The 27,998-nt window shown below is 38.5% G+C and overlaps 1 protein-coding gene across 1 annotated transcript; it reads right to left on the bottom strand.

Annotated features, from left to right (window-relative positions):
- Nucleotides 1-70: 70 nt before the first annotated feature.
- On the bottom strand, nucleotides 71-26,950 carry LOC116105544 (chromatin structure-remodeling complex protein SYD-like). Its single transcript, XM_031391947.1, has 38 exons — nucleotides 26,865-26,950; nucleotides 25,998-26,112; nucleotides 25,817-25,878; nucleotides 24,803-24,918; nucleotides 23,887-24,690; nucleotides 23,294-23,499; nucleotides 21,023-21,189; nucleotides 20,859-20,923; nucleotides 20,018-20,791; nucleotides 19,683-19,936; nucleotides 18,591-18,688; nucleotides 18,221-18,406; nucleotides 17,887-18,067; nucleotides 17,604-17,795; nucleotides 17,481-17,524; nucleotides 17,099-17,155; nucleotides 16,792-16,888; nucleotides 16,502-16,674; nucleotides 16,205-16,418; nucleotides 15,664-15,789; nucleotides 15,461-15,550; nucleotides 14,919-15,035; nucleotides 14,630-14,710; nucleotides 14,316-14,423; nucleotides 13,647-13,816; nucleotides 12,945-13,023; nucleotides 12,784-12,858; nucleotides 11,625-11,722; nucleotides 11,413-11,520; nucleotides 10,821-10,878; nucleotides 10,469-10,699; nucleotides 9,012-10,302; nucleotides 7,896-8,909; nucleotides 7,546-7,670; nucleotides 6,007-7,297; nucleotides 4,363-5,904; nucleotides 3,202-4,234; nucleotides 71-3,165 (listed from the first exon to the last, which is right to left on the bottom strand). The coding sequence occupies exons 2-38, from the start codon at nucleotides 26,100-26,102 to the stop codon at nucleotides 336-338; spliced, it is 14,262 nt and encodes a 4,753-aa protein (XP_031247807.1). The 5' UTR covers nucleotides 26,103-26,112; nucleotides 26,865-26,950; the 3' UTR covers nucleotides 71-335.
- Nucleotides 26,951-27,998: the final 1,048 nt, after the last annotated feature.

Here is a 27,998-nt window from a genome sequence, read left to right as displayed (position 1 = left end):
TTGTTGCCATTTTTTTTCTTCTTTGGTGAAAGTTCAACGTGTATCTTGAGATTAAAAAAAACAAACTAACTACACAAATTAATATATTACATTAATGGTGCTGCATCTTGATAAAATTGGAATTATTTACAGTACCAATAGTGTAATTAGTTATCTGAATGCATCAAGTCAGCCCTTTTAAAATAAGTTACATATGGGAAGAAATTCAAACAAAACTATACAATAACCCTAACTTGGTACATTTACTCAGCTTCAGAACCTCTTGATTCCTCAGGTGCTACTGAACTGCTAACTGGGTCCATTTCAGGTTGGTTTTTAGTCTCTTCTTCCACCATCTATAACTCCTGTGAGGCTGAGCTGCCATTTGGATCCTTCTCAGACAAAACCTCAGTCTTTTCTTGCTCCACTGCCATGGAAAACGTGGGCAAACCCGAGTCTCCTGAAACAGGTTCTTGCTTGACCAGCTCCACTGCCATGGAAGGTGCGGGCAGACCCAAGTCTTCTGAAACAGGTTCTTGCTCAACCCCAGCACCCGAAGCAACATCTATCTGATTCCCTGCTTCAGCTACAGACCCTTTTGGATCCTCCAGTGACACTAAAACTATATCCTTCTCAGAGGAATCATCTATCTTTTCTACCTCAACCATCGAGGATAAAGGCCGACCCGGATCCTCAGATAAGTTCTCTTGCACAACCGCAGCATCCAAAGAAACATTCATTTGATTACCTGCTTCACCTACAGAACCTTTTGAATCCTCCACCAACACTAAGCTGCTAACTGGATCTTTTTCAGAGGATCCCTCAATTTTTTCTTCCTCAATCACCATGGAGGATGAAGGCAGATCTAAGTCCTTTGATAAGCCCTCTGGCATGATGTCACCACCCTCAGAAACATCAATCTGTTCACCTGCTTCACCTACAGAAACTTTTGAATCCTCCACTGACACTAAGCTGCTGACTCGATCTTTTTCAGAGGATCCCTCAATTTTTTCTTCCTCAATCACCATGAAAGATGAAGGCAAATCTAAGTCCTTTGATAAGTTCTCTGGCATAACATCACAACCCTGAGAAACATCAATCTGTTCACCGGCTTCACCTACAGAAGCCTTTGAATCCTCCACTGACACTAAGCCGCTAACTGGATCTTTTTCAGAGGATCCCTCAATTTTTTCCTCCACAATTACCATGGAGGATGAAGGGAGATCTAAGTCCTTTGATAAGTTCTCTGGCATGACGTCACCACCCTGAGAAACATCAACTTGCTCACCTGGTTCATCTACTGAAGCTTTTGAATCCTCCACTGACACTAAGCTGCTAACTGGATCTTTTTCAGAGGATCCCTCAATTTTTTCCTCCTCAATTACCATAGAGGATGAAGGCAGATCTAAGTCGTTTGATAAGTTCTCTGGCATGACATCACCACCCTGAGAAACATCAATTTTTTCACCTGCTTCACCTACAGAAGCTTTTGAATCCTCCGCTGACACTAAGTTGCTAACTATATCCTTCTCAGAGGAACCATCTATCTTTTCTTCCTCAGCCACCAAGACGGATGAAGGCAGACACGAATCCTCAGATAAGGTCTCTTGCACAACCCCAGCATCCGAAGAAACATTCATTTGATCACCTGCTTCACCTACAAAACCTTTTGAATCCTCCGCTGACACTAAGCTGCTAACTGGATCTTTTTCAGAGGATCCCTCAATTTTTTCATCCTCTATCACCATGGAGGATGAAGGCAGATCCAAGTCCTTTGATAAATTCTGTGGCATGACATCACCACCCTGAGAAACATCAACTTGTTCACCTGCTTCACCTACAGAAGCTTTTGAATCCTCCAGTGACACTAAGCTGCTAACTGGATCTTTTTCAGAGGATCCCTCAATTTTTTCTTCCTCAATCACCATGGAGGCTGAAGGCAGATCTAAGTCCTTCGATAAATTCTCTGGCATGACATCAACACCCTGAGAAACAACAATTTGTTCACCTGCTTCACCTACAGAAGCTTTTGAATGCTCTGCTGGCACTAAGTCGCTAACTCTATCCTTCTCAGAGGAACCATCTATCTTTTCTTCCTCAATCACCATGGAGGATAGAGGCAGACCAGAATTCTCAGATAAGTTCTCCTGCACAACCCCAGCACCCGAAGAAACATTCATTTGATTACCTGCTTCACCTATGGAACCTTTTGAATCCTCCACTGACACTAAGCTGCTAACTGGATCTTTTTCAGAGGATCCCTCAATTTTTTCTTCCTCAATCACCATGGAGGATGCAGGCAGATCTAAGTCCTTTGATAAGTTCTCTGGCATGATGTCACCACTCTGAGAAACGTCAATTTTTTCACCTCCTTCACCTAAAGAACCTTTTGAATCCTCCACTGACACTATGCTGGTAACTGGATCTTTTTCAGAGGATCCCTCAATTATTTCCTCCTCAATCACCATGGAGGATGAAGGCAGATCTAAGTCATTTGATAAGATCTCTGGCATGACATCACCACCCTGAGAAACATCAATTTGTTCAGCTGCTTCACCTGCAGAAGCTTTTGAATCCTCTGCTGACACTAAGTTGCCAACTATATTCATCTCAGAGGAACCATCTATCTTTACTTCCTCAATCACCAAGGATGAAAGCAGACCCGAACCCCTGTCACCCTGAGAAACATTAATTTGGTCATCTGCTTCACCTACAGACCCTTTTAAATCATCTAGTACCACGACTAAGCTGCTATCTATATCCTTCTGAGTTGAATCATTAATCTTCTCTTCCTCAATCTCACTGGGTGATGGCAGACCCAAATCCTCAGATAAGCTCTCTGCCACAGCCTCACCACTCTGAGAAACATCCTTTTGATTAACTGCTTCAGACCCCTTTGAATTATCTAGTTCCACTAAGTTGCAAACAGAATCTTTCTCTGGGCAGCCCTCAACCTTATCTTCCTCAAATGCTACTGCGGATGAGGGTGGACCTAAGTCCTCAGATAAGTTCTCTGGCATTACCTCACTATCCTTAGAAACATCCATTTGATCACATGTCAGAATTGAGGAAGCCTCAATGCTGCTGACAGCAAGAAGAGAAGTTTCTTGAGAGACATTTGAGGAAGGCCTAATTAAGCTAGGAGGCTCTGCTGCAGTGGAAACAAGGGTGCTTGTTCTGTCATGATCAACAGTATCATCATCATTCATGGAAATTGTATGACAGTCAGCATGGCTAACACCAACAGAAGATGATTTGGGAGAATCATTTGATGAAGTCATTGTTGTGTCCCCAAAATCCTTCTCAGTCGCGTCAGAAAGCGGCACCACGCTGGGAACCTGACTGTTGGATAACCCTATATTAGAACCTGCACGATCACTGTCAGGTGCAAGTAATTCCTGAGCAAGAACATCTTTCTTTTGCATAGCATTGAGCTGAACTGTACCACTGATCTCTGAGGTACTTTCCACTATTGATTTCTCATCAGGAAGCTGTCTTGGTTCTCTTAAATCACCCAAGTTCTCAGCAGAACCATCATCAGTCTTACTTTCAGGTTTGGAAGCTTCAGTTTGTAAGACCTGAGGCTCACAAGAGAACAGAGAATTGTCACCTTTAATTTCTACATCACTTTTGGTCCCAGGCTGTTCTTCATGCTTGTTGATTGGAATATCAGAATCTGGAGGGGCTGTTTCCAGAGTTGGAATCTCTGGACCGGTTCTATCCTCTGATCTTTGGTCTTGGACCACCTCTGAAACAGTATTTCCGGATACAGCTATACCATGAGCACCCATACCTTCACTACCAGGAGAATCTCCAACTGTAGCTTTTGATGAGCAGGTCTCCGAGACAATCTCATTGTTGCCTCTAATAATTGCATCACTTTCAGTCCCAGATTGTTCTTTATGCTCATTAATTGTGATGTCAGAATCAGGAGAGACTGTTCCCAACATCGGCATCTCTGGACAAGTTTTATCTTCTGAACTCTGGTTTTGGACCACCTCCATGATGGTGCTAGTGGATACAGCTATATTAGGAGCATTCATACTGTAACTCCCAGAAAAGTAACCAGCTTTAGCTTTTGATGAGCAAGTTTCAGAGGAAATCTCCTTGTCACCCGTAACTTTTGCATAACTTTCAGTCCTAGACTCCTTATGCTTGTTGATTAGAATGTCAAAACCAGGAGGGACAGTTTCCAAAGTTGGCATTTCAGGACAGGCTTTATCATCTGAACTTTGTATTTTCACAATATGGTTAACTGCATAATCAAAAGTCATGATCAAATTGTTACCTCTTAATAAGACATGATCTCATAGACAACACATATATAAAAAAGCAACTTATTGCATGCATAAGATAAAAATTATTTAATAGGAGCATTCATACCTTCACTCCCAGAGGAATCACCAGCTTTGGCTTTTGATGAGCAAGTTTCAGAGAAAATCTCCTTGTCACCTGTAACTTTTGGGTCACTTTCAGTTCCAGACTCCTTATGCTTGTTGATTAGAACGTCAGAACCAGGAGGGTCAGTTTCCAAAGTTGGCACATGTGGGCAGGCTTTATCATCTGAACTTTGATTTTGGGGCACCTTTTGAACAGGTTCACTGGATACAGCCATAGTAGGATCATCATTACCTTCACTCTCAAAAGGTACACCAGCTTTACATGAGCATGTTTCGGATGTAATCTCCTTATCATGTTTACTTTTTGCGTCATTTCCAGTTTCAAATTGGTCCTCATGTGTGTTGATGGCAGAGTCAAAACCTGGCCGTGCTGTTTCCAAAGTTGGCATCTCTGGACATGTTTTATCCTCTGAACCGTGGTTTTGGACAACCTCTGCAACATTGTTACTGGATACAGCTATGATAGAAGCATTTTTATCTTCACTCCCAGAAGGGTCATCAGATTTATCTTTGGATGAGAAAGTTTCAGAGAAAATCTCAGTGTCACCTTTAAAAGTTGCATCACTTTCTATTCCAGGCTGCTCTTTATTCTTATTGATGGGAATGTCCAAACCTGGAGGGACTGTTTCCAAAGTTGGCATCTCTGGACATACTTTATCCTTTGGACTTTGGTTTTGGGCCACCTCGGGAAGGGTGTTACTGGATACAGGCGTAGTATTATCCCTAGCTTCAATCCCTGAACATTCACCAGCTTTAGCTTTTGCTGAGCAAGTTTCAGAGAAAATCTCCTTCATGACACGAGCAACATCAGTTACATCAGCAGTCTGAATTCGTCCAAGAACTGGGTTTGTACATGTTTCTTTTCGTTTTGGATCCTGACCAGCTAAACCACCAAGAGATGGGACTTCGCATACAGGTGTCTGGATAACCTCAGTCAATTCCTTAGCATCAATCTCTTGGTTATTTCTTGGGGCAATGGTTTTGCTTCCTATCATATCCCTGGGTTTGCTATGTGATTGCTGATTTAATTTTGGATCTAGGCCAACAGACCCATCAGGAGTTGCAGATAATCCCAAAGCCTGTCTCTTTCCCCTTCGCCTAGGTGCTTCTCCTCTGCTAGGAGTTTTACGACCTTGCCTTTTCACTGGAACAGATTCTGGAGCCTGAGAAGGGGTAGATTGATAAGCTGCAGCAACGGAAGGGTCAGTAGAAATTGACAGAGACCCAGGAGCAGTTGCTCCAGCAACTGGCTGCATCATTTCATTGATGTCTTCTACAGCAGTAGAACCAGGAAAAGAGTCAGCTACAGAGTCAGCAGCTTGAGATGCAGTCTTTAGATTTGATATATCGGTACAAGCTTTGTCCTCGGAATTTTGGTTCTTGATCACCTCAACAACAGTTTTACTTGATACAGCTGTAGTTGGAACAGCCCCACCCTTTGAAGAGCCATTTTCAGATAAATCCTCCCTTGACCCTGAAGCAACATCAGATAAAGCAGCACTTGGAACTTGTACAGAAGCAGGAACTGTAAAAGTGACATTCAAATCAATTTCAGAAGGCAATACCACAAACATTCAGTTTCACAAGTGCATCAATTTCATCAATATTAAAAGAGGGAAGTTCTTACCAGAAGATCTGCCACTGGTATCATGCAATGCCAATGAGCTTGTTGGATGTGGGTGCTGGACAGCATTATCTGATTGCTCAATAGATTTTTTTTCCTGACCAGAAGTATCAGCAGGTTCACCAACACCACATGGTTGCTTCTGAATTGCATTTGACAATTCCTGAGACACGATATCTTGTTTACTTCTCATTGAAACAGCTTTACTTCCTGACAGATCCCCAGGGTTATCTTCTGATTGAAGATCTGATTTCGTATCCAGACCAGCAGGAACAGGAGGCGATATCACCGCCTGTCTCTTTCCTCTACGCCGGGGGGTCACCACTCCGCTTTGAGTCTTCCTGCTCTGCCCTTTAGTTTGCATGGGTGCTGGAGGACAGGGGAGGGAGGGTTGAGGTGCAGTAGGAACAGATGTTACATGAGTGACTGGTACAGAATTCAAAGCATCCCCTACAACAGAAGGATCACTAGTTCCACTAAGATCTTTAACAGTAGAACTAGGTAAAGAAGCAGGAACAGGAGCCACAGGAATGCTAGAACCAGTTGCAACTATGGCAATAGGCTGGCTCCCAGCAGGATTTGCAGATTTACTCTGGGATTGCTCATTTATTTTTGGATCAGGACCAGTACTTGATAAACCATCTTGAGCAGCAGGTAACACTGAACCATGTTTCTTTCCCCTACGCCGGGTTGCTTGTTCACCACTCTGAATCTTCCGGCCTCGTCCCCTTGATTGTACAGGTATGGAAGGGCATCCAGGTGCAGATTGTGAGCCAGGAGTAGCAGGATGGAACTCGGAGGTTGCCTGAGAGCTGAGGGCAATCCCTACACCAACATGCTGCGAAGATCCACTGACAACAATAGATCCAGGCAATGAACCAGGATCCAAGGTTGCTGAATGGCTGGTCACTGTATCTCTCTGTAACCCTGTCTCCACTTTTCCAGTTCCAGAAGATGCTGGGATAACCATTGCAATTGGAGATTTATCTGCCCTTCTTGGCCTTCCACGACCCCGCTTAGATGGTGGTGTTACCTCTTTGTTTTGCTGTAACTGTGGAGGATCCACAGAGGGTGGTGGAGGAGGTGGAGGTGGTGGAAGGGGTGCAGGGGGTGAAGGGGGTGGAGTGAGTACAGCAGGAGGTTCTGTGATATCAAGAGATACTGTAGAGCTGCTGGTGACTGTTGGCAAGTTCTTTTCTGTTCCTCCCTCCTTCACCTTAGGGGATTCAGGAGAGTCAGCTTGACACAACTTTTCAAATTCCTCTTCTGTCCATTGCTCTTCATACGACCTCACCTAACAAAGTAAAAAGTATTTTCACAATATGGTTAACTGCATAATCAAAATCATGATCAAATTGTTACATCTTAATAAGACATGATCTCATAGACAACACATATATAAAAAAGCAACTTATTGCATGCATAAATAAAAATTATTTAATAGGAGCATTCATACCTTCACTCCCAGAGGAATCACCAGCTTTGGCTTTTGATGAGCAAGTTTCAGAGAAAATCTCCTTGTCACCTGTAACTTTTGGTCACTTTCAGTTCCAACTCCTTATGCTTGTTGATCAGAACGTCAGAACCAGGAGGGTCAGTTCCAAGTTGCGACATGGGGGCAGCTTTACATCTGAACTTGATTTTGGGGCACCTTTTGAACAGGTTCACTGATAACAGCCATAGTATGATCAGCATTACCTTCACTCTCAAAAGGTACACCAGCCTTACATAGCATGTTTCGGATGTAATCTCCTATCATGTTTACTTTGCGTCATTTCCAGTTTCAAATTGGTCCTCATGTGGTTGATGGCAGAGTCAAAACCTGGGCGTGCTGTTTCCAAAGTTGGCATCTCTGGACATGTTTTATCCTCTGAACCGTGGTTTTGGACAACCTGATGAGAAAGTTTCAGAGAAAATCTCAGTGTCACCTTTAAAAGTTGCATCACTTTCTATTCCAGGCTGCTCTTTATTCTTATTGATGGGAATGTCCAAACCTGGAGGGACTGTTTCCAAAGTTGGCATCTCTGGACATGCTTTATCCTTTGAACTTTGGTTTTGGGCCACCTCGGGAAGGATGTTACTGGATACAGGCGTAGTATTATCCCTAGCTTCAATCCCGGAACATTCACCAGCTTTAGCTTTTGCTGAGCAAGTTTCAGAGAAAATCTCCTTCATGACACGAGCAACATCAGTTACATCAGCAGTCTGAATTCGTCCAAGAACTGGGTTTGTACATGTTTCTTTTCGTTTTGGATCCTGACCAGCTAAACCACCAGGAGATGGGACTTCGCATACAGGTGTCTGGATAACCTCAGTCAATTCCTTAGCATCAATCTCTTGTTTATTTCTTGGGGCAATGGTTTTGCTTCCTATCATATCCCTGGGTTTGCTATGTGATTGCTGATTTAATTTTGGATCTAGGCCAACAGACCCATCAGGAGTTGCAGATAATCCCAAAGCCTGTCTCTTTCCCCTTCGCCTAGGTGCTTCTCCTCTGCTAGGAGTTTTACGACCTTGCCTTTTCACTGGAACAGATTCTGGAGCCTGAGAAGGGGTAGATTGATAAGCTGCAGCAACGGAAGGGTCAGTAGAAATTGACAGAGACCCAGGAGCAGTTGCTCCAGCAACTGGCTGCATCATTTCATTGATGTCTTCTACAGCAGTAGAACCAGGAAAAGAGTCAGCTACAGAGTCAGCAGCTTGAGATGCAGTCTTCAGATTTGATATATCGGTACAAGCTTTGTCCTTGGAATTTTGGTTCTTGATCACCTCAACAACAGTTTTACTTGATACAGCTGTAGTTGGAACAGCCCCACCTTTTGAAGAGCCATTTTCAGATAAATCCTCCCTTGACCCTGAAGCAACATCAGATAAAGCAGCACTTGGAACTTGTACAGAAGCAGGAGCTGTAAAAGTGACATTCAAATCAATTTCAGAAGGCAATACCACAAACATTCACTTTCACAAGTGCATCAATTTCATCAATATTAAAAGAGGGAAGTTCTTACCAGAAGATCTGCCACTGGTATCATGCAATGCCAATGAGCTTGTTGGATGTGGGTGCTGGACAGCATTATCTGATTGCTCAATAGATTTTTTTTCCTGACCAGAAGTATCAGCAGGTTCACCAACACCACATGGTTGCTTCTGAATTGCATTTGACAATTCCTGAGACACGATATCTTGTTTACTTCTCATTGAAACAGCTTTACTTCCTGACAGATCCCCACGGTTATCCTCTGATTGAAGATCTGATTTCGTATCCAGACCAGCAGGAACAGGAGGCGATATCACCGCCTGTCTCTTTCCTCTACGCCGGGGGGTCACCACTCCGCTTTGAGTCTTCCTGCTCTGCCCTTTATTTTGCATGGGTGCTGGAGGACAGGGGAGGGAGGGTTGAGGTGCAGTAGGAACAGATGTTACATGAGTGACTGGTACAGAATTCAAAGCATCCCCTACAACAGAAGGATCACTAGTTCCACTAAGATCTTTAACAGTAGAACTAGGTAAAGAAGCAGGAACAGGAGCCACAGGAATGCTAGAACCAGTTGCAACTATGGCAATAGGCTGGCTCCCAGCAGGATTCGCAGATTTACTCTGGGATTGCTCATTTATTTTTGGATCAGGACCAGTACTTGATAAACCATCTTGAACAGCAGGTAACACTGAACCATGTTTCTTTCCCCTACGCCGGGTTGCTTGTTCACCACTCTGAATCTTCCGGCCTCGTCCCCTTGATTGTACAGGTATGGAAGGGCATCCAGGTGCAGATTGTGAGCCAGGAGTAGCAGGATGGAACTCGGAGGTTGCCTGAGAGCTGAGAGCAATCCCTGCACCAACATGTTGCGAAGATCCACTGACAACAATAGATCCAGGCAATGAACCAGGATCCAAGGTTGCTGAATGGCTGGTCACTGTATCTCTCTGTAACCCTGTCTCCACTTTTCCAGTTCCAGAAGATGCTGGGATAACCATTGCAATTGGAGATTTATCTGCCCTTCTTGGCCTTCCACGACCCCGCTTAGATGGTGGTGTTACCTCTTTGTTTTGCTGTAACTGTGGAGGATCCACAGAGGGTGGTGGAGGAGGTGGAGGTGGTGGAAGGGGTGCAGGAGGTGAAGGGGGTGGAGTGAGTACAGCAGGAGGTTCTGTGATATCAAGAGATACTGTAGAGCTGCTGGTGACTGTTGGCAAGTTCTTTTCTGTTCCTCCCTCCTTCAACTTAGGGGATTCAGGAGAGTCAGCTTGACACAACTTTTCAAATTCCTCTTCTGTCCATTGCTCTTCATACGACCTCACCTAACAAAGTAAAAAGATATAAAGAAAAAAGAAAAAAGAACCTGAACTAAGCTATATAGGCTCCTACATTGCTGAAATATAATATTTAAAAAGAAAAAAGAAAAAGGCAAAGCGGCAAAATGCAGTGACATGTTTACAATAGGAAAATCAGATTTTATCGACAAACCTCTCTTGCTCTCTTGCCTCTTCCATATTGTTTAGTATCAAGGGCCCCAAGATACTCATTCTTCCGCTTTACACCAACTTGAGGTGTTACCACAGTCTTTGGTACATCAAATATCTTCATTGCTTTATAGAATACTTGCAAATCGTCATCAGTAACAAGGCGAGAAGGCAAGGGAGGTAAAGGCTCAGAACCATCCATCCCGTGTCCGCCAACCAAATTTTTCCACATTGCCTGCAGATTTTAAAAGTTTTAGCAAGGCATTTCATCAGAGAAACAGTAAGCACACATGATATAAGCACTTGATGCAGCCCAAAACCAGAATATCCTGGATACAAAAACTAATCTTACATACCATCTCTTCTTCTCGCCTTTGTTTGTCAACTGATTCAAATACATCAATCTCAGATTCACTGCCAACATAAGAGAATCAGAATAATTGAACTTGAAGAATAAGTACCACAAGGAAAACAAATCAATACTAGCAAAACAAAAATAAACTTCGACTTTTCTTATTACATTGAGGTAAAATCAGTGAAGGCCCATGACATTATACTGGCAAAAGGTATTACGGGTCTCCATTAAAATTCAAATACATCAAAAGAGGGCCTTCCAAGGAAGAAATTCTCAATGCAGAAAATGTGTCACATATATTTAGGAGAGGAATAAATAAGCCACTACATGTTGGCTAGGCACTTGTCTTCAAGATGGCCTCACAGAACGCAGAATGGTAATAACAGTATTCTAAATAGGTTAAAAAACACATTCAGAAAGCTTCATTCATTGTTGCAGAATTTCAGGCCACACCTACTGAACAATTTTATCATTACATTGAATTAAACTAAAACCAGAACAAAAGTTCCTGAGAACCAGTCTCCCAATGCTGACAAGTCACAGCTTATTATATGCAGTGAACTTATTAGTAACAAACATCAAATAAGATTTACCTGCGGGCTAAGACATCATTTAAAGCATCATCATCTAATACAGGTGCAGCTTCCTCTTTCTTACTCTCCCGCAGCAAAGACTCCAAGTATTCCCTACGATCTTCAGCACTGGCACAAAATCAAAAAACTTTCTTCAGAACATTAATCAGAAATGTATTGAAAGACACTTCTACATTCATGTAGAAAAGTTTAGCTAAATCAATTTGATTCACCTTGTATTATTATCAAAGAAACCAGCTGTAATACTCTGATTAGCAACTCCCAGTTTGTGCTCAGCTGAAGCTCTAACTTGTTCCTCAACAGTTTGAACCTTATTACAAGAAAAGTAGTCTGAGATAACTCATCTAAGAAAGATTCAAGAACAATATCTCACACCCTAAACAAACTTGTAGACCCAGAGATCTAACTTGCTTCTCATTAGATTGTAGACTGTGTCACAGTTGAATTATAATGAGTCAAAGGAAGATAGGAGGAGCTGGACGCTTGAGGCGTCAGTTCAATTCTTGCAAATTCTATATGTGAAAATTGGATTCAGAGAATCACAAGTTCCAGCCATAGGGGATGATAAGGAAAGCTTAAGTTCCCTCTAAAGTTCAATTTTTTGCTTGGGCACTGAAAAATATGACCGATAATGTTCAAAGGAACACCCAAGCATATGTTTTCCCCATCTTGGAGATTTATGCGTGGGAAGAGTGAAAAGATAGAAGACCGCTTATTCCTCAACTACTAAGTAGCATCTATTTTGTGGGCTGTCACAAAATCATGAGGATCTCTAGTCATGGAGAAATATCTTTGCTTTTAAAAGAAGGAGGAGGGGGTAGAGGAATACAGTTGTTTGAAGAACAAATAGTAGAACAAGTCTGAAGACTTTGGGATAGAATTCTTCTGGTTGCATCTCTTTGAGCTTCAGTTTCTCAGGATTATGCAGGCCCAGGTACAGGCTGTTTTGGTATACAATACACAGATAGTTGTCAGGGTTTAGTTTTGTATATCTGTACTACCCCTCTGCATGGTTTAGCTTCTTTCTGGACATGGTCTGCTTCTATTAAAAAAAGGCAAAAGGGTTGCTTTAATCCATGCACTGCGGTCTACAGGTCTAAATAGTGTCAATACAAACTGCCACTAGGACATTTGCCCAGAGCATCATCACTTTAATCCTCAGCAGCCATTCGGCTAAAATGGTGGGGAAAGGAAAGACATTCTAATAATAGTCTATAATTTTCATGGGCCTAGAATCCAACTCGCAGCAGAAAGTGCAGAACTCAAACTATTGCAGAAAAACACAAGTTCTTAACAAAAATGATGTAATTTTGTCTCTTCTTTAAAAGCTAATAAACTTTTTCAAAAGGAAACCACCATGACAGTACTCACTGTTTCAAATCTAAGAACAAGCACTTCCCTCTTCTGGCCAATTCTATGAGCCCTTGCCTGTGCTTGCAGATCAACCTTACGACATAACAATAGTGAACTAAATTAGCTCTAGAATTGTCACTGAACAGACAGAAATAAAAAAACATTAATCCTTATATCACCTGTGGATTCCAGTCGGTGTCGAATATGATCACAGTATCAGCAGCTTGAAGATTAACTCCAACACCACCAGCACGAATGCTAAGACCATACACAATATATCAAAAACATACAATCTAATTTAACAAAAGGGTGCAGACATAAACATACTAACACATGCACTGCAAATACAAGTGTCGTTCTTACTTCTTATTAGTACTAACACCAACAGCAGAATTATGTACAAGTGAAATAACACTGACGATCAATAGTCTGATGTTACAGGCTAGAATGTATAGCACCCAGATAATGATATAACCAGAATTCACATAGTATCCCTTAACAACAGTGAAACAGGACTTATGCCAGCGTGTGTGTCTACCACACACTCTAATATGTGCCAAATGGAGATTGCAGCACTACTTCATTCCTCCCCTCTCCAATGTCCACATTCACAATTGCACTACCTTCCCATTATAAAATGAGGAGAAAGAAATGGTGAATCCTGGACAGAAAATCCCTCAAGGAAACACCTCAGTCTACTGTTTGCAACTTCATCAGTTTTTAACAAAAAAATGTCTCGAGTCACTAAATCTCCACCCATCCTTCATCTCCACTGCCCTAATGACTTATTCTCCCGCCACCCTCCCTGCCTGCTACCTCCATAGGTAAAGAAATAGCAAAATATAGGTAGAATAACATTTGTATATTGAATAAAGAATTACCTGAGAAGAAATATAAAATAGGGTGAATCTTGTTGGTTGAATTTGTCAATGAGGGCACCTCGGTCACCCCCAGATGTATGCCCATCCAACCTAAGGTATGGGTATCGTTTAAAGGTGAGATACTCCTCCATGACATCAAGCAGCCTAGTCATGGTGGAAAAGAAAAGAACCTGAAAAAATTCAATCCATGAATTAAACACTCTGAACCACTGGTGTAAAATGATATAGGATCTAAATTGCGCAGATTAAGAAAAAACTACTTCTGTAAATGCACAGTCATTTCAACTGGTCTACAGAAATCTAACAGTACAAAACAAAGTTCATAGTTCAGAGTATTGCATGTTTGAAGTACCTGATCTACAGCAATAATGACAAGCGATACAACCATTAAAAAAAAAAAAAAAAGCCATCACTAATAAAATTAAGCACCCCAAAAAGATGATCACAACTAAATCTTTTGAAATAGCATAATTATAAATGCCAACAAGCAAGGGCAAAAAGCCTAATCATGAATGATTCTTCATCTAGTACTAACTTCCAATAATCACTGCAAAATGTCAGAAATTAATGAATAACTCCTTCAAGCATAACTAGAATAAATTGAATATCAACTGCTTGCAGAAATTGTATCTCAATATGAACAAAAATTGTATAAATTAATCAGCATACCCGATGATCAGTTGCTTTCAGTTTTGGGAGTAATCTATCTAGCATCTCAAGCTTCCCACAAAGTCGAATAATTGGTCGCAGATAATGCTTAGGTATTAAATTGTCAACCTACAAAAGGTGATTAGATATTGGTTTGCATTAGAAGAAGGCAGCGCAAACAATATAGATGGAAAAATATAGTCTCACCCTTGGTTGGGGTCTTAAACAACGAAAAACAAGGAATGAAAAAATGTTGGAAAAAAAATTTGTTTCGCTATCATTCCAAAGTTTTCCAAGTAACAAACGAAGTTTCAATAATTATGAAAAGAGCATGCCTCCTCTGCATGAAGCTGGCTGAGATACGGATGATTGCATATATTTCGAAGCTCCATAACAGAGTTATGAACCGACCGAGCCTGAAGGAAAATTGTCATTTTAGGTTAAAGCAAATAACAATAATTATCTGATACAAAATATCTTTGTATGTCCTTTAAATAAAGAAGTTTGTCATATAAGTTAGAGCAGATAGTAGTTATTATCTGACATAAATGATCATTTGGGATGTCCTTAACAAGAAATAAGAAACAAGAACTTGAATTGAGCATAATACGTATTAAAAGGAACCTTTGAATTTCCAATTGAACCAAGATTTTCTTCAACTCTCTTCATTAACAGCTTCTGATAGGCGGAAGCCTCACATCTTATAAGTCTCTCAATCTTTTCAGGCAGTTCATTTTCAACCTACCAAGAAGAATTTGAGAACGCAAGAACATTAATATATAAGAACTTTGATTAAAAAGAATCGATTTTTGACAGAACAGTGAGATGAAAGAGTTCATCTCTGCAAAATATTCACTAAACCATAAGCAAACAAAACTTTACATCAAATACCCTCAGTGTAATATGGCACAAACCAAATGCATAATCCAAATTTGTTATGGCTGCATCTGCTGTGCAGGCAGAATAGACTTAAGTGGCCAGACAAAATAGTTATAAATCTTTATCCCTATTTGGGTAAGAAAACGGAGGGTAAGTGGCAAAATATAAGGCCACAGAAAGCACTGCCGCAGCCCCACAACCCACCAAACGGTCAAAATCTTATCAAACAAGATAACCTTTAACACCAAAACATAACCAAAATTGATGAGATAATATCATGTAAGGACCTTGTGTTTCAGCCTCCGAAGTACAAAGGGTCGTAGAACTTGGTGCAAACGGTTTATGATTAACAGATTCTCCTCCTCAGATAACAAAGCCTAGTCACAAACAGCCACAATAATTCAACAGAGTTTGTTATTTATGGAACTCAAGTTTGGGAAAAGAAATGACAACATAATATCACAAAAACTAAATAAGCCTGAGAGCTTACTTCATCAGGTGAACTGTCTCCATTACTTTGAAATGGTTTGTTGAACCATTGGGAAAAATCTTCTGATGAATTGAATATATTCGGCAACAAAAAGTTGAGTAATGCCCAAAGTTCTTCAAGATTATTCTACAAAGAGGAAAAAACAAATTAGTAAATTGCATCAAACCAACAACTAGAGACCAAGACAATTAGAGAGCAGAGAACAGACCAACCCCATGAACAAACAGATAAAAATTCTCATATGTTATAATGACACTTGTTTTCCACAATTATCATCCAGGTTTCCTGTTTTGGCCATTCCAAAGATTTTTTCTAGTTCAAGAGTCCATGTATACCTATATTCTCTCTTAACTATCCTATCATTTCCCTTAATACAATTTGAATTCAGAGATGAAGATCATTCAATAACAAGGGACAGAAATGAAAACAAAAATATGAAGATGCCTAAATGTAGGCTCACTTAAAATTTTTCATCTTTCAAATGGACTAAAATTGTGGAGCAAAGAGACAGGATAAGAGCATGATAAGAGACAATCTGCACCTGTAGTGGTGTTCCAGTTAACAACAATCTGTGAGAACTGTGATAGTGCTTCAAGTCCGCATTCAACTTGCAAGATGCATTTTTTATACGGTGGCCTTCATCAATTATAATATAATGCCAATGTATCTTGCTAAGTTTTGGTCTATCGTGCTTGTTCATCAGATACTCATACGTTGTCAGAAGCACATTGAATTTCTGATGCACAATTTTTTCCCTGGAATATAAGATAACAGCTTATGTTACACATACAGCAAAACATATAAGAAAAGGCTGTCAGCCTTATGCTCATAATCTTACTTGAATAATTTACGCCTCTCCTCTGGAGGCCCAGAATATACAATCTTAAGTATTCCAGGAGCCCAAAAGTTGATTTCTGAGTCCCACCCAGGTAGAACTGACGATGGTACAACCACTAAAAAGGGTCCTCTATCATTTTTGGTTTCCATAAGGTAACAAATTAGAGCAATAACCTACAAAAGCACACCTAATTAGATTGTTAACATAACAAATACCAAAAGGTGTTGCAGCGCAACAAAAATTATAAATTAAAATGGAATCAGATTATAACAAACTCAGAATCGACATACCTGGACAGTTTTTCCAAGGCCCATTTCATCAGCTAAGATTCCATTCAAATGATTGTTGTAAAGTGATACCAACCACCTTAGTCCATTCATCTGGTACCTGAAGTTCAAATAACACAAGCATGAAAATTATATAACAATAACAAGCCAAAATAACAGAATTTCAGAACCAAATAAGAGAATGAAGTACACCATTGCACAACACCCATTTAGTGTGTGAGTGTATATGTGTAAGGTAAAGAAAAGTATAAAAGAGGAGAAAAATAAGTAGAAAACAATATAGAATTAAAGAAACATAAATTCTACTCACTCCCTCAGTTTTCCACCGTGAAGACAATTTGGCTGCTCTGAAATACTCTCCTTAACACTGCATAAAATAATGTTGACAATAAGATATTTTGCAGAGAATATAGCTTAGAATTAATCAAGAAAGAATCTCCAATGACCCTAAACCATTTTAAGCTTCAATTTTAGAAAGACTACATCTAAACTCCAAAGGTAAAAATAGAAATTTTCAGAAAGGAAAAATATAAAAGAAGGCTAACTTCAGCCACAGCACCAAATGAACACCAAAGAATATATATATATATATAAGTAAGTAACATTAAAAGCACTATCACAGCCGTTTGGGAAGTAAGAAGTCCCTCTGACATTATTTTCAGTAATAAGATTAAGAAAAAAACTGTTCATACCTATGGGCCATCAAATAGTACTTCTCATTGCTTTCCAAGTAATGCTGCAAGCAAATAAAAGATAACAAAATGACAAAAGGAATCAAAATAAACAAGAAAAAGCCGCAGATAAAATCAACTTGCCTTTGCTTGGTCACTTTCATCTTCATTTTCCACAGCTGGCTCATACTTTTCAATTATTGGAGCTCTTGTTTCATCCATATCATGTTCGAAACGACTTGCCACAGTCTTAGCCTCTTGCAGCTTGGATCCAAGCTTTTGAAGATATTTCTCAGTCTCTTTGAGAAGTTGCTTTACCCGATCGGATTTGGCATCCTAATCATTATAATTAAAAAACATGATATAAAAGAGACAAAAAGTAGAATCCAATCCTTAAATCAGTAAGATATAGTAAGCAAAATCATGCCTGCACCATTCGCAGATATCCCTCCACATCATTTATCTTCAATAAATTAATCTTCTCACGCTGGATTCTGTCAATCTTCTCACGATGAATACGTTCCTTTCTTTTATGGAACTCCTTAACATATTTATTAAGACCCCTCCAGCGTTCTCTCTTAATTTTAAATACATCATCAAGCCTCTCCCTATAATTCAAACCATCAAGAATATCAAAAAGAGTAAACACTTAAGTTAAAATGCACACCATTTCCAAAGAAATGAATGCAGATATCTACAAAAATTAGTCAGAAGGTAAAAGAGAAAAGTTATAGTACGTAGGCAGACATGAAAATACATACTTGTGGACTTCTATCTCACTGAAGAACTCCTTCTGCCTCTCACGAATTCTCTTTTGTCTCTCTTCCTTCATTTTCTGCTCATGTTTTTCGAGCTGTTTTATCCTTCTACCATGTCTATGCTTCTTATATGATTTCAACCGATCCATGTCAGTTGAAACTGGTTTAAAAAAATCGTTTAGAAAATCGCTGTCGAAATGAAACAAATAAAATGTCAAACCAAAGAAGTAACAACCACATAATGAGAAAAGAAACCAAATTAACCACAGTTTTGACCATGAAAGTCAATCTAATATATCTCTATTTTCCTAATATATCTTAACAAAAGTAATCAAAGTATCTGCTGCAAAACAACAAGAGGATGACCAATTACCTCCTGAGACGACGTTGAAGTCCCAACAATTGCAGCTTCTTCAGTTCTATGACACTTTTGGTTTTGGCAGATATATCTTCAGATGAGCTCACGTTTTCCTGCATGGTAAAAGCATTAAAATGGAACATTCTGCAAAAGCAACTTTGCATCTTCTTCATTGTATCTTGCAAGGCACTAAGAGGAACATTAAATACTGGAAATACCACTAAGTTTGAGGAAAGCGTGAGTTCCAACATGAATCATAGGGAAAAAATAAAGAAAGATAATCTTAGCTACATGAACCATTGGACAGAACCACAAAAAACTGCTGATTGCTCCAATTATATGCACATATTTTTATGCACAATTCTTGATACGAAACTAAAGAAAATTGCATTAATGGAAGTAAAAAAGAGAGATAAAAGATTAGATCAGAAATGCACCAGTGCAAATAAACCTCCCCCTAAGAAAACATACCAAAAACTACACACACACACACAAAAAATTAAAAATTAAAAATTAAAAAAAAAAAAATCTATCTTTCCCCCCATAAACTATAAAAATAAAGGATTGGGAAATTTCATCTGACTTATGATGATTTCCTAGCTGAGTGAGCTTCTCATACAATAAGATCAGTACAACCTCATATATCATTGTATATCAAGATCTGCAGAGACATTTCCTCGGATCACAAATGTAAAACCTCTCTGGCTCTCACGGACACTGGACAATATAAACAGTTCTAAAAACTTCTTATTTCTATGTCCCATGATCAAATATTTTAGATATTAACCTTAATCTAATATCTGTCACCAACATAGCAATTTTTAAGCCAAATCCCTCTCTCAGAAAACAAAGGAATTAAACCCAATTAAATCAATTTAAGGCTGGTGCAATTCATTACACAGGGTTACTTAATGACAAAAAGGATAAAACTAAAAAAAATTAAGATAAGACAGCAGCAGCTTTTAGTCCCACATCCCACTCTTGAAAAACAAAGGAATAAAACTCAATTAAATCAATCATGAGGCTGGTGCAGTCCATTACATAAGGATCCTAATTCCACCAAGGATAAAACTAAGATGAAAGGACAAAGTTAAAATATTGACAAACCTTTAACTTATCATAACAAGCAGAAATTTTTTGCTTTGTTTTTTGCTGCTTTACTATCCAACTTTGCTCAGCCAATAGTTTCCTTCTCTGCATATCCATAATCCATTTCTCTGACATGGTATACTTCGGAGCAGGTGGCATATTAGAATGCAGTGACTTATCTTCCTCACTATTCTCTGCCGTGAAAGCAATGCCATTTCTAAATGAGTTATCAACTGGAAGTGCTTTGTTCCCATCTGAAAACTTTGAATCATCTGCAAACAACTATGATAAGCACCATGAGCATCACAAAAGCTGTTAATATATTACAGTTTGATTTAAGGTATGGTTCTCACCCTGAGACACATGTTTTGGCATCAAACTAGCATCCTTCATTGAAATGATTGCACGATGATCATTGTTAGTTCCTGAAACTGGTTTCCACTGCTCCCTCATTGACAAAGAAGACAAGTGACCATCAGCGTGTTGATATCCTGAAAGACCACTGTTAACAACACTTTGAAACTGAGTAGGAGCATTGTCTTTTCTTTCTGGCCCCAATTCATACTGAACACCAGAGGCTGGTAGGGGTCTTCTTGAAACCTCATTCTGACTGCCAATACCAGTCCAGCTATTCATCTCAGAGTTCATCTGTTTATTTACCATTACAGAAGAGGCAACGTTAGCCCGACCAACCAACAGATGGCCATTTTCCATGTCATCCACAGAGTTACTAATTGCTAAACTGCCCCTTGTACTCACATATTCAGGCTGCTGTGATGTAGTTGCTAAAAATGTCTGAGATTCCAGGTTGTCTTGATTCTGCATTTCAGCCTCTGTTTTTCTTGTAGCTAGTAGTTGTTTCCCTTCAGCAAGTACAAAGTGATCAGGAGGTAAGCCACTTTTGTCCTCCATCAATTTTGAGTTCTCAGCCTCCCTGGACAAGGAGTCAACCTCCAGGATTCTTCCAGAAGATGAAGCACCTGAAGGGATTCGATCAGTTTCCCTGGCATTACTAAGCCTTCCAAATGGTGCCACAACTCCAGGAATGCTACTTTGATCATTCAACGATTGTGGTTTTGCTGCATGGTGGTCCATGAGCTCCTTGCGTGAAACATCTACATTGCCACCTGATTTTCACCAATTAAATCAATGAAGACTAAGATTTGAGTTCGTATGTGCGTCAAGATTAGTTACCTTCTTTTGGAAAGACGTTTCCAAGTGCAATTTCAAGATGCAGTTTCTTTGGCATCAAACCATTTCTGCATATAAGAACTTGTTAAAACCAACTTGAACAACATTGGACTGCATAATTCGCATTATTAAAAGCTCTAAGAAAATGCTAGTGGAATGCCATCTACCTGAAAGCTAAAAAGACAAGGCACTGGGCTCGGAGTTGCTTCAGCTGTTGTTCCTTAAAAGGTATGTTAGAGAATGCAGGGGCCTGGGAAATAGAAGATTTACCTGTATCTCTAGAAGGTGTGGTTCTAAGCATAGTTGTACCTGAAATGCTATTTTGGCGGCCAACCTGTTGAAATGAAAGCATTATATATAGCGACAGATATGAAAAATTTTAGATGGAAGTTCTAAAGGAGCAAATTACAAATATTGTCGCATGCAAAACTTGATAAATTTAAGCTAGCAAGAAATGGTTGCTCTTGGAAGAATCCACCACTCTAGTTCTTTTTTGCTCTTGCAACAACAAAAGGAATGCAACAAAGAACTCTAAAACATTAAAGTAACTTCCAAGGAGCTAAAATGACACCCTATTACCATAGTTATTGACAAGCACAACTTTGATGAGGATAAATGCGAGTTCCACATTCCAGGTCATCTCATCTATTCTAATCACAAATAGCTAAACTCAATAACCTCCAAATTTCAATCAGGAGAATAGACAGTGACGATCAAAATTAGGTTCCTAAATACACCAAAAAATAGATACAGGAAGACAGCAAGTAAATATGTAATGCGACAAACAGCCACCTAATTCCTTGGTTGCATACAAATAAAAGGTGAAAAAAGAAGTGCTACAAATTCATAAATAGTCAAGTCACCACTTTCCCATAAAAAAAAATGTACGTACCCACAAACCCAGCACTATTTCTCCAGTGAACTGCTGTAAAACTGGATTTCCTAGCCTACTTAACTTTGAAAATAATTCCCACACACCCTTCACGACTTCGCCCCATACCTATGGACAAAAGGATGCAACTAGACCCCTAGCAACTAGCTTTCAAAGTTTTATCTAAAACATACAGTTTTAGGGAGACAAAAACACCCCTTTCAAACACATATATCCTTCAGAATAAGTTATTCTAGTTGTCTTACTGTATACGTGTTTGACCAATTTAAACATCACATGCAATCAAATGAAAATATATACACAATGACTAAGGGTGCGTTTGTTTCCCTATCCTATTCGTATTCCAAATCAAAATGCATATTTGTTTCCCTATTCTCAAAATCCTATCCTAAATTATTCAACTATTTTTAATTTTCAAATCATACCTCGTAATAACCACCCAACTCTACCTAACAATAATAATTCAAAAATACTACTCCAAATAACTAAACAAACACGTTTGTTCCCTATCATATTCCTATTCCGAATCAAAATGCATATTTGTTTTCCAATTCTCAAACCCCTATCCTAAATTATTCAACTATTTTTAATTTTCAAATTCTACCTCGGTATAACCACCCAACTCTACCTAACAATAATATTTCAAATACTACCCCAAATAACTAAACAAACAAACCCTAAACAATTATGAGCTCCCTAAAGAAAGTTGAAAGAAAAATGAGGGGATAAAGAAGCAAGAAAGAAAAAAAATTAAAAAAAACAAACAATTGGCAACAGAAGAAAGAAGAATCTCTTATCATGCAAAAGTTAAAGACAACAACATTAAGAAACCTCCCATTTCATGGATCCCACTGGTGCTGAAAAAAACCACACAATAAGCGGCTGCTTGTTTTTCTAACTTATATATGACTTTACTAATTGAAATTATTAAGGTGTTTGTTTTTCAATTTAATCATGACTTTTTAGCTAAAATTATGTCAGTTGAAAAACTCAAAGTTTTGACTTTTCACTCAAATTTTTGAATTTTCACTTAAATTTCTTAATAGTTTACTTTAATAGTTTTGACAATATTATCCTCATTTAATATCAATAATTACACATATGCCCATTTAAATAAACCTTTTTAACACTTTCTTTTAATATGTCAATATTTTTTTACTTTCAAGTCTCCGCATTTTTTATCAGATTAACTTTTTGATCAAGCATTTTAATTCAACTAGATATTTATCTTTGATTTTAAGTTTAAAAACTTAAGACACTATTTAAATAATATTAAATAAATTTATTTAAATAATAATTATTCAATATCAAATGGGCATATATGTCCAAATGTCAAAATGTTTAGATCTTTTTGTTTGCAAAAACAAACAACTTATACTTTTAATCACACCATAAAAAATAAAAGAACAAACATACATTCGGATTATATATCAAATTTTAAACCAATTAAGTTCTATTCAGTTTTCAGATAAAAAATTAAAAATTAAAAAATAAATAAAAAAACCCACCTAAATCAGACTAATCATATAAAGGTAAAAGCAAATACCTGAACAACCCTATTTGAATCTGTTAATGTATTTGGACTTCCATCATGCTCCATAACCTTTCCACTAGGATGCGCCATAGATGTTTCATCCCCTTGATTATTAGACAATTGGGCTTCTGCTGGGTTAAGCATTGAGGAGCCCAATTCTCCTGCTGGGAATGAACTTGGACCAACAGGTAACCCTCCATGAACCTTGCCAAAAGCACCTGAATTTTCAGCAACACCATGTAGAAGATTATTATTCACAGCCAAGGAGATATTCAGATGTTCAAACCTCAATCATAACAGCTTCTAAATTGGAAAGAAAATAATCATCAAAGACAAAATCAAAAATAAATATAAAAAATACATCAGGAAAAGAATCTTAAACATGCACGGTGCCTAATCTTTTCAGTAAAGACTCAACCCCTAGTTGAAATAAAAAAGTAAAAAAAACTGCACAGTTTTCAGCCAATACCAACAAACTAAATACCATAGTCTTTTTTAAAAAAAAAAAAAGAAAAAAAAAAGAATCAAAGAAAAAGAAAAAAATTAAGAGTGAAAAACAAAGAAAATCCAATACTCTAATTTTACAATATTTGTCAAATCCTTACTTCCTCCAAGAGATGATACTGTTGGATGTTGCATTGCAGATTCTGACATCATGTTACTGGGAACAACATTTGAAGAAAACTTGGGAACATGAGATCTTTCAAACGGAAATCCTGCTCTATTCCATACACCCCTAGAAGCAAGAATGTCATTTGTAGAAGGAAGGGAACTCCCTTGCTGCTGTCCTGAAGTGTTATGAGAAGAGGAAACTTCCACCTCTTCAGGGAATTTTGAAGCCGAAGCCCTCGAAAGTGAATTACTAATGTTAGCTGAATCCATTGGCTTTTCAGTAACATTTTGACCCTCTTGTTTGACTCTAAGTACTGAACTCATGTTGCCAGACAAAGATGAAAAATGTTCCATTTGACCACCACTTGGAATCATGTTAAAGTTAGAAAGCTCACCACCTTTAACTGAAAAACCCCCAGGTGATTCAACCTTATTCATCTTGCCCCTCCTTGCATTAACCACAGGGTTCCGGGAATCATGTTGCTGGGGGTTCTCATTTTGTGATTCCACTGGAATTGATGAATCACCCCTCTTCCTCTTAGTTGCAGCCTTTTTACCATCTTTTTGCCTTTCTTGTGATTGTGAGTTGGCAGACCTAGTGTCCAAACTAGATGGACTTTCGTGATCAAAAGACTGACTACTTCTATGAGTTCCAGATGCTTGATAATAATCGTGTCCTGCAGTATTAGGGCCCACAGGCGGCCTACTAGAAGTAAATGGGTCAATTTTAGACATTTCATTTTCAGTCAAGCCCATTTTGGGATCTTTCGCAACTCCAACCACCTGTGAAGAAGATCCTGAAAAATAGTTTTCCCATTTCAATGATCCAATATTACAAGAAACTTCCAGGAGAGATTCTAAAAATTGAACTGCTAGTCATCTAACAGCAATCTAACTAAAAGCTTTTACCTGCACATTGAGCTGTTGAAGAATCCCCCATTTGAGTCCCACTGGTCAAAGGAAGACGTGATGACTTCAAAGCTTCAATATCAAGACCATTCTGATTGATAACTGTCTCCATCGCCCTAGAAAAGGAAATAGCATCAGAGGAAGAACCAGCAAGGATGATCCATGTTAATAATTTGCCAAAAATAGACAATAGGTTCTTTGGCTAAAAAGTTGCGATCTCTTCAAGCATGAATAAGCCAACACTAAAAGAAGTGAAAGAATGGGGGACAAGACGCTGATAAAAGTGTGCATGAAGACAAACAAGAAGTTAAACAAGACTGCAAGGCAAGTGGTGTGCAAATCATATAAATTAAATCTGCAGACACACAGCTGCTATGCAATCCTTCCAATTTTGAGCTAAACTACCGAACTATTAAAGAAGAAAAATCCATTGATACATAGAACAGTCTCAAACCTCCAAGCATATGTCTGGAAGTTTCATTATTCATCTGAAAAATATGTTTGCATAGGTAATACGGAAACCAAGTTCTAGTCCACTGGGGGAAGGAAAAAAAAAAAGATTTCCAACCTTTAAAAGAGAATATCATCATCATTCATGTTCATGGACCCCCTAATTCACTCAAGCCATATTTGATCCCAAATAATATTTTATTTTCCATAATACAACAAGAGCTTGTCGAAATGCCTCAAACTAAGGCATCACCACCTAAATCTGGCCAATAAAGTCTCATACTTTAATTTCAAAGGAAAACAGAATGCAACCCTCTAGTCTCCCAATGTACTCAACCAAATGTACTCAACCAAATTTATCTACTTAAATTGAATATCTGCAGGACTTATTAAATCCAAAAGCAGTTAAAATGCAAGAACAACAGCATCTCCAAATTTTCCACTCTGTCTATAATTTATTGGTCAATTAACAAATTTCCTAATCAACCTAAAAAGGCATTTTGAACATAAAACAAGAAAACAAATTAAAATAGATAGACTAACAGTTATATTGAAATGTCGCACCTTGATATAACTTGATATGGCATTGAATGCTCCTTCCCACTTGATTTCATATGTTGCAATATCTGAAGCAATCAAATTTTATTATAAATACATGGTGACGTACAAATTATAAGCGACTAGCACAATCAAGAATATCTAATGAGATAAAACATAAACTAAAAAAAAAAAAAAAAAAACTAACCACGTAAAGTTTTGTAGCCAATTTTGCAGGCTCATCTTTAGAATCTTGAATGAGCTTGTGCAAAAACTTTGCTGCTTCCAACTCGACATTGTGTGAAGACGCCATCTCATTTCAACTACAGTTCAGCAGAGCAAAAGAAAACAAAAAAATTAATCCATTGTGCATTAGAATTCAATCCACCTGAATTAATTATAACTTAGTATTGTAAATGCACACCCATCACGACTATCTGATATATCTAATCATCACCATACATACCTAACAGATGCTGCAGGACAGAATAAGCATTCAACAGCAAAAAATATAATTATGATAATTCTCCAGAATCACTCTATGTACATATCCAAAACTTCTTATAAGGCGCCAGGAATATGATTTTCCAATCTAAATTACCATTATTCAACTTCTCACAAGAAGATTCTAACGCATTTATTAAAAGTTGAAAATAGAAAATCATCAATTGAAGTGATCAGGAAATCAACGAATTTGTCAATATCTACTTCACCACAAACTTAAATAACATTTATAATTCATTTCTTAATTTAACCTACAAGCCCTAAAAACAGTATAAATAGCTAAATTTGCCACATATCTCATACAAAACCACCACTGTAATACACGCCTCTGCATACATGCGTACAGGTTAGGGTTCCAACAACTAGACCATTAAAGTCCGAAATAACCACATTGAGCTTTGAAACTGTGTTTTCCACAAACAAAACACAAAATCACGACGCGAATTTGTCTTAACATGTAGATGATCTTCCGGAACACTGATTTTTCCAGGAAAACCTTTCTCTAGGGAACAAGGGTTAAGAAAAGAAAAGGCAAACCCTGGAACTCAAATTAGAGTATTGAAATGGTTACCTGGTCGGAGATCCGACACGAAAAACGTTGTCGTCGTTGACACCAATTGGTTGCTCACCTACATAGAGAAGGTTTTTGCCTTAGATGTGCAAGTAGAGGAGATAAAAATGGTCCGGTTCTACTTTCTAAACGAGCCTTTTCGAGGGACTTTTGCAAAACTATCAATTTCCCCCTTCCTTCGAGAAGTGTTATCGTAATTTTATTTACCCCTCTTTTTTAAAATTATTTAAACACCCCTATAGTTTGTTATAATGAATTGACAACTCTTTTTCCAAAGAATTATTTAATCATAGGGCCTCAACAAATGATAATCTCTAGATGTAAAAAGGACAAATCTATATTTGTGATAAATCTTTCTATTTTAGGGGTCTAGAAAATATTTACCGGTAGTTTGTGAAAAAAATAAAATAAAATAAACATTTTTTATAGTTAACTACTTTTTTCCAACCCAAATAATGGTTTAACGTACTTTTATATCTATAAAATTTTAAAATACTACTCTACTACTTAAGGGGCGTTTGGTTTAAGGAATATTGGATTACTGGAAAGTTAGATTACCTTAAAAATAACTGGGAATCTTTAAGAAAATGTATTTGGTCAATTGGTGAGTATTTTATATTAATATGTTTGGTTGAAGGAATAAATTGGTGGATATGTTATTTAAATTATTGAATTGTCCTCTAATTAAATATCATTATTAAATTATTTTTTAATATTGATTATTATAACCCCCTGCATTTAAAAACTTAGCAAAAACAACCCTATAATAAAAACTTGGAAAATCAACAAAGCACCCCCACCAACCCAGTCATTGCCGGTCGCCGGCAACCACTGTAGACCGATGGCAACCTAACGGCTCATGGAACGCAGGAAATGGCCTCCCTGCGTTGTATGTCCATTTCTGACCAAAGATCTGGCCAGACATGACAGATTTGGCCGTCAACGACCAGATCGATGACCATTGACAGCCAGATCGATGGATTTGGCCTTTAACGGCTAGATATCTGGCCAAAAATGGCCATATCGACGCACGGTGGCCATTTTCAGCCTTCCGTGTGCCATTCCAGCGGCGGTGGTTACCAACGACAGGCGGCGGCAAGTGAGTGGGGATGGTGGCTTGGATGGGCTGCAATT

This window comes from Pistacia vera, unplaced genomic scaffold (genome assembly GCF_008641045.1).
Source record: "Pistacia vera cultivar Batoury unplaced genomic scaffold, PisVer_v2 Contig50, whole genome shotgun sequence".
NCBI classification, from domain to species: domain Eukaryota; kingdom Viridiplantae; phylum Streptophyta; class Magnoliopsida; order Sapindales; family Anacardiaceae; genus Pistacia; species Pistacia vera.
Note: the sequence above shows the minus strand (reverse complement) of the source record. Positions and strands in the feature narration are given on the sequence as shown.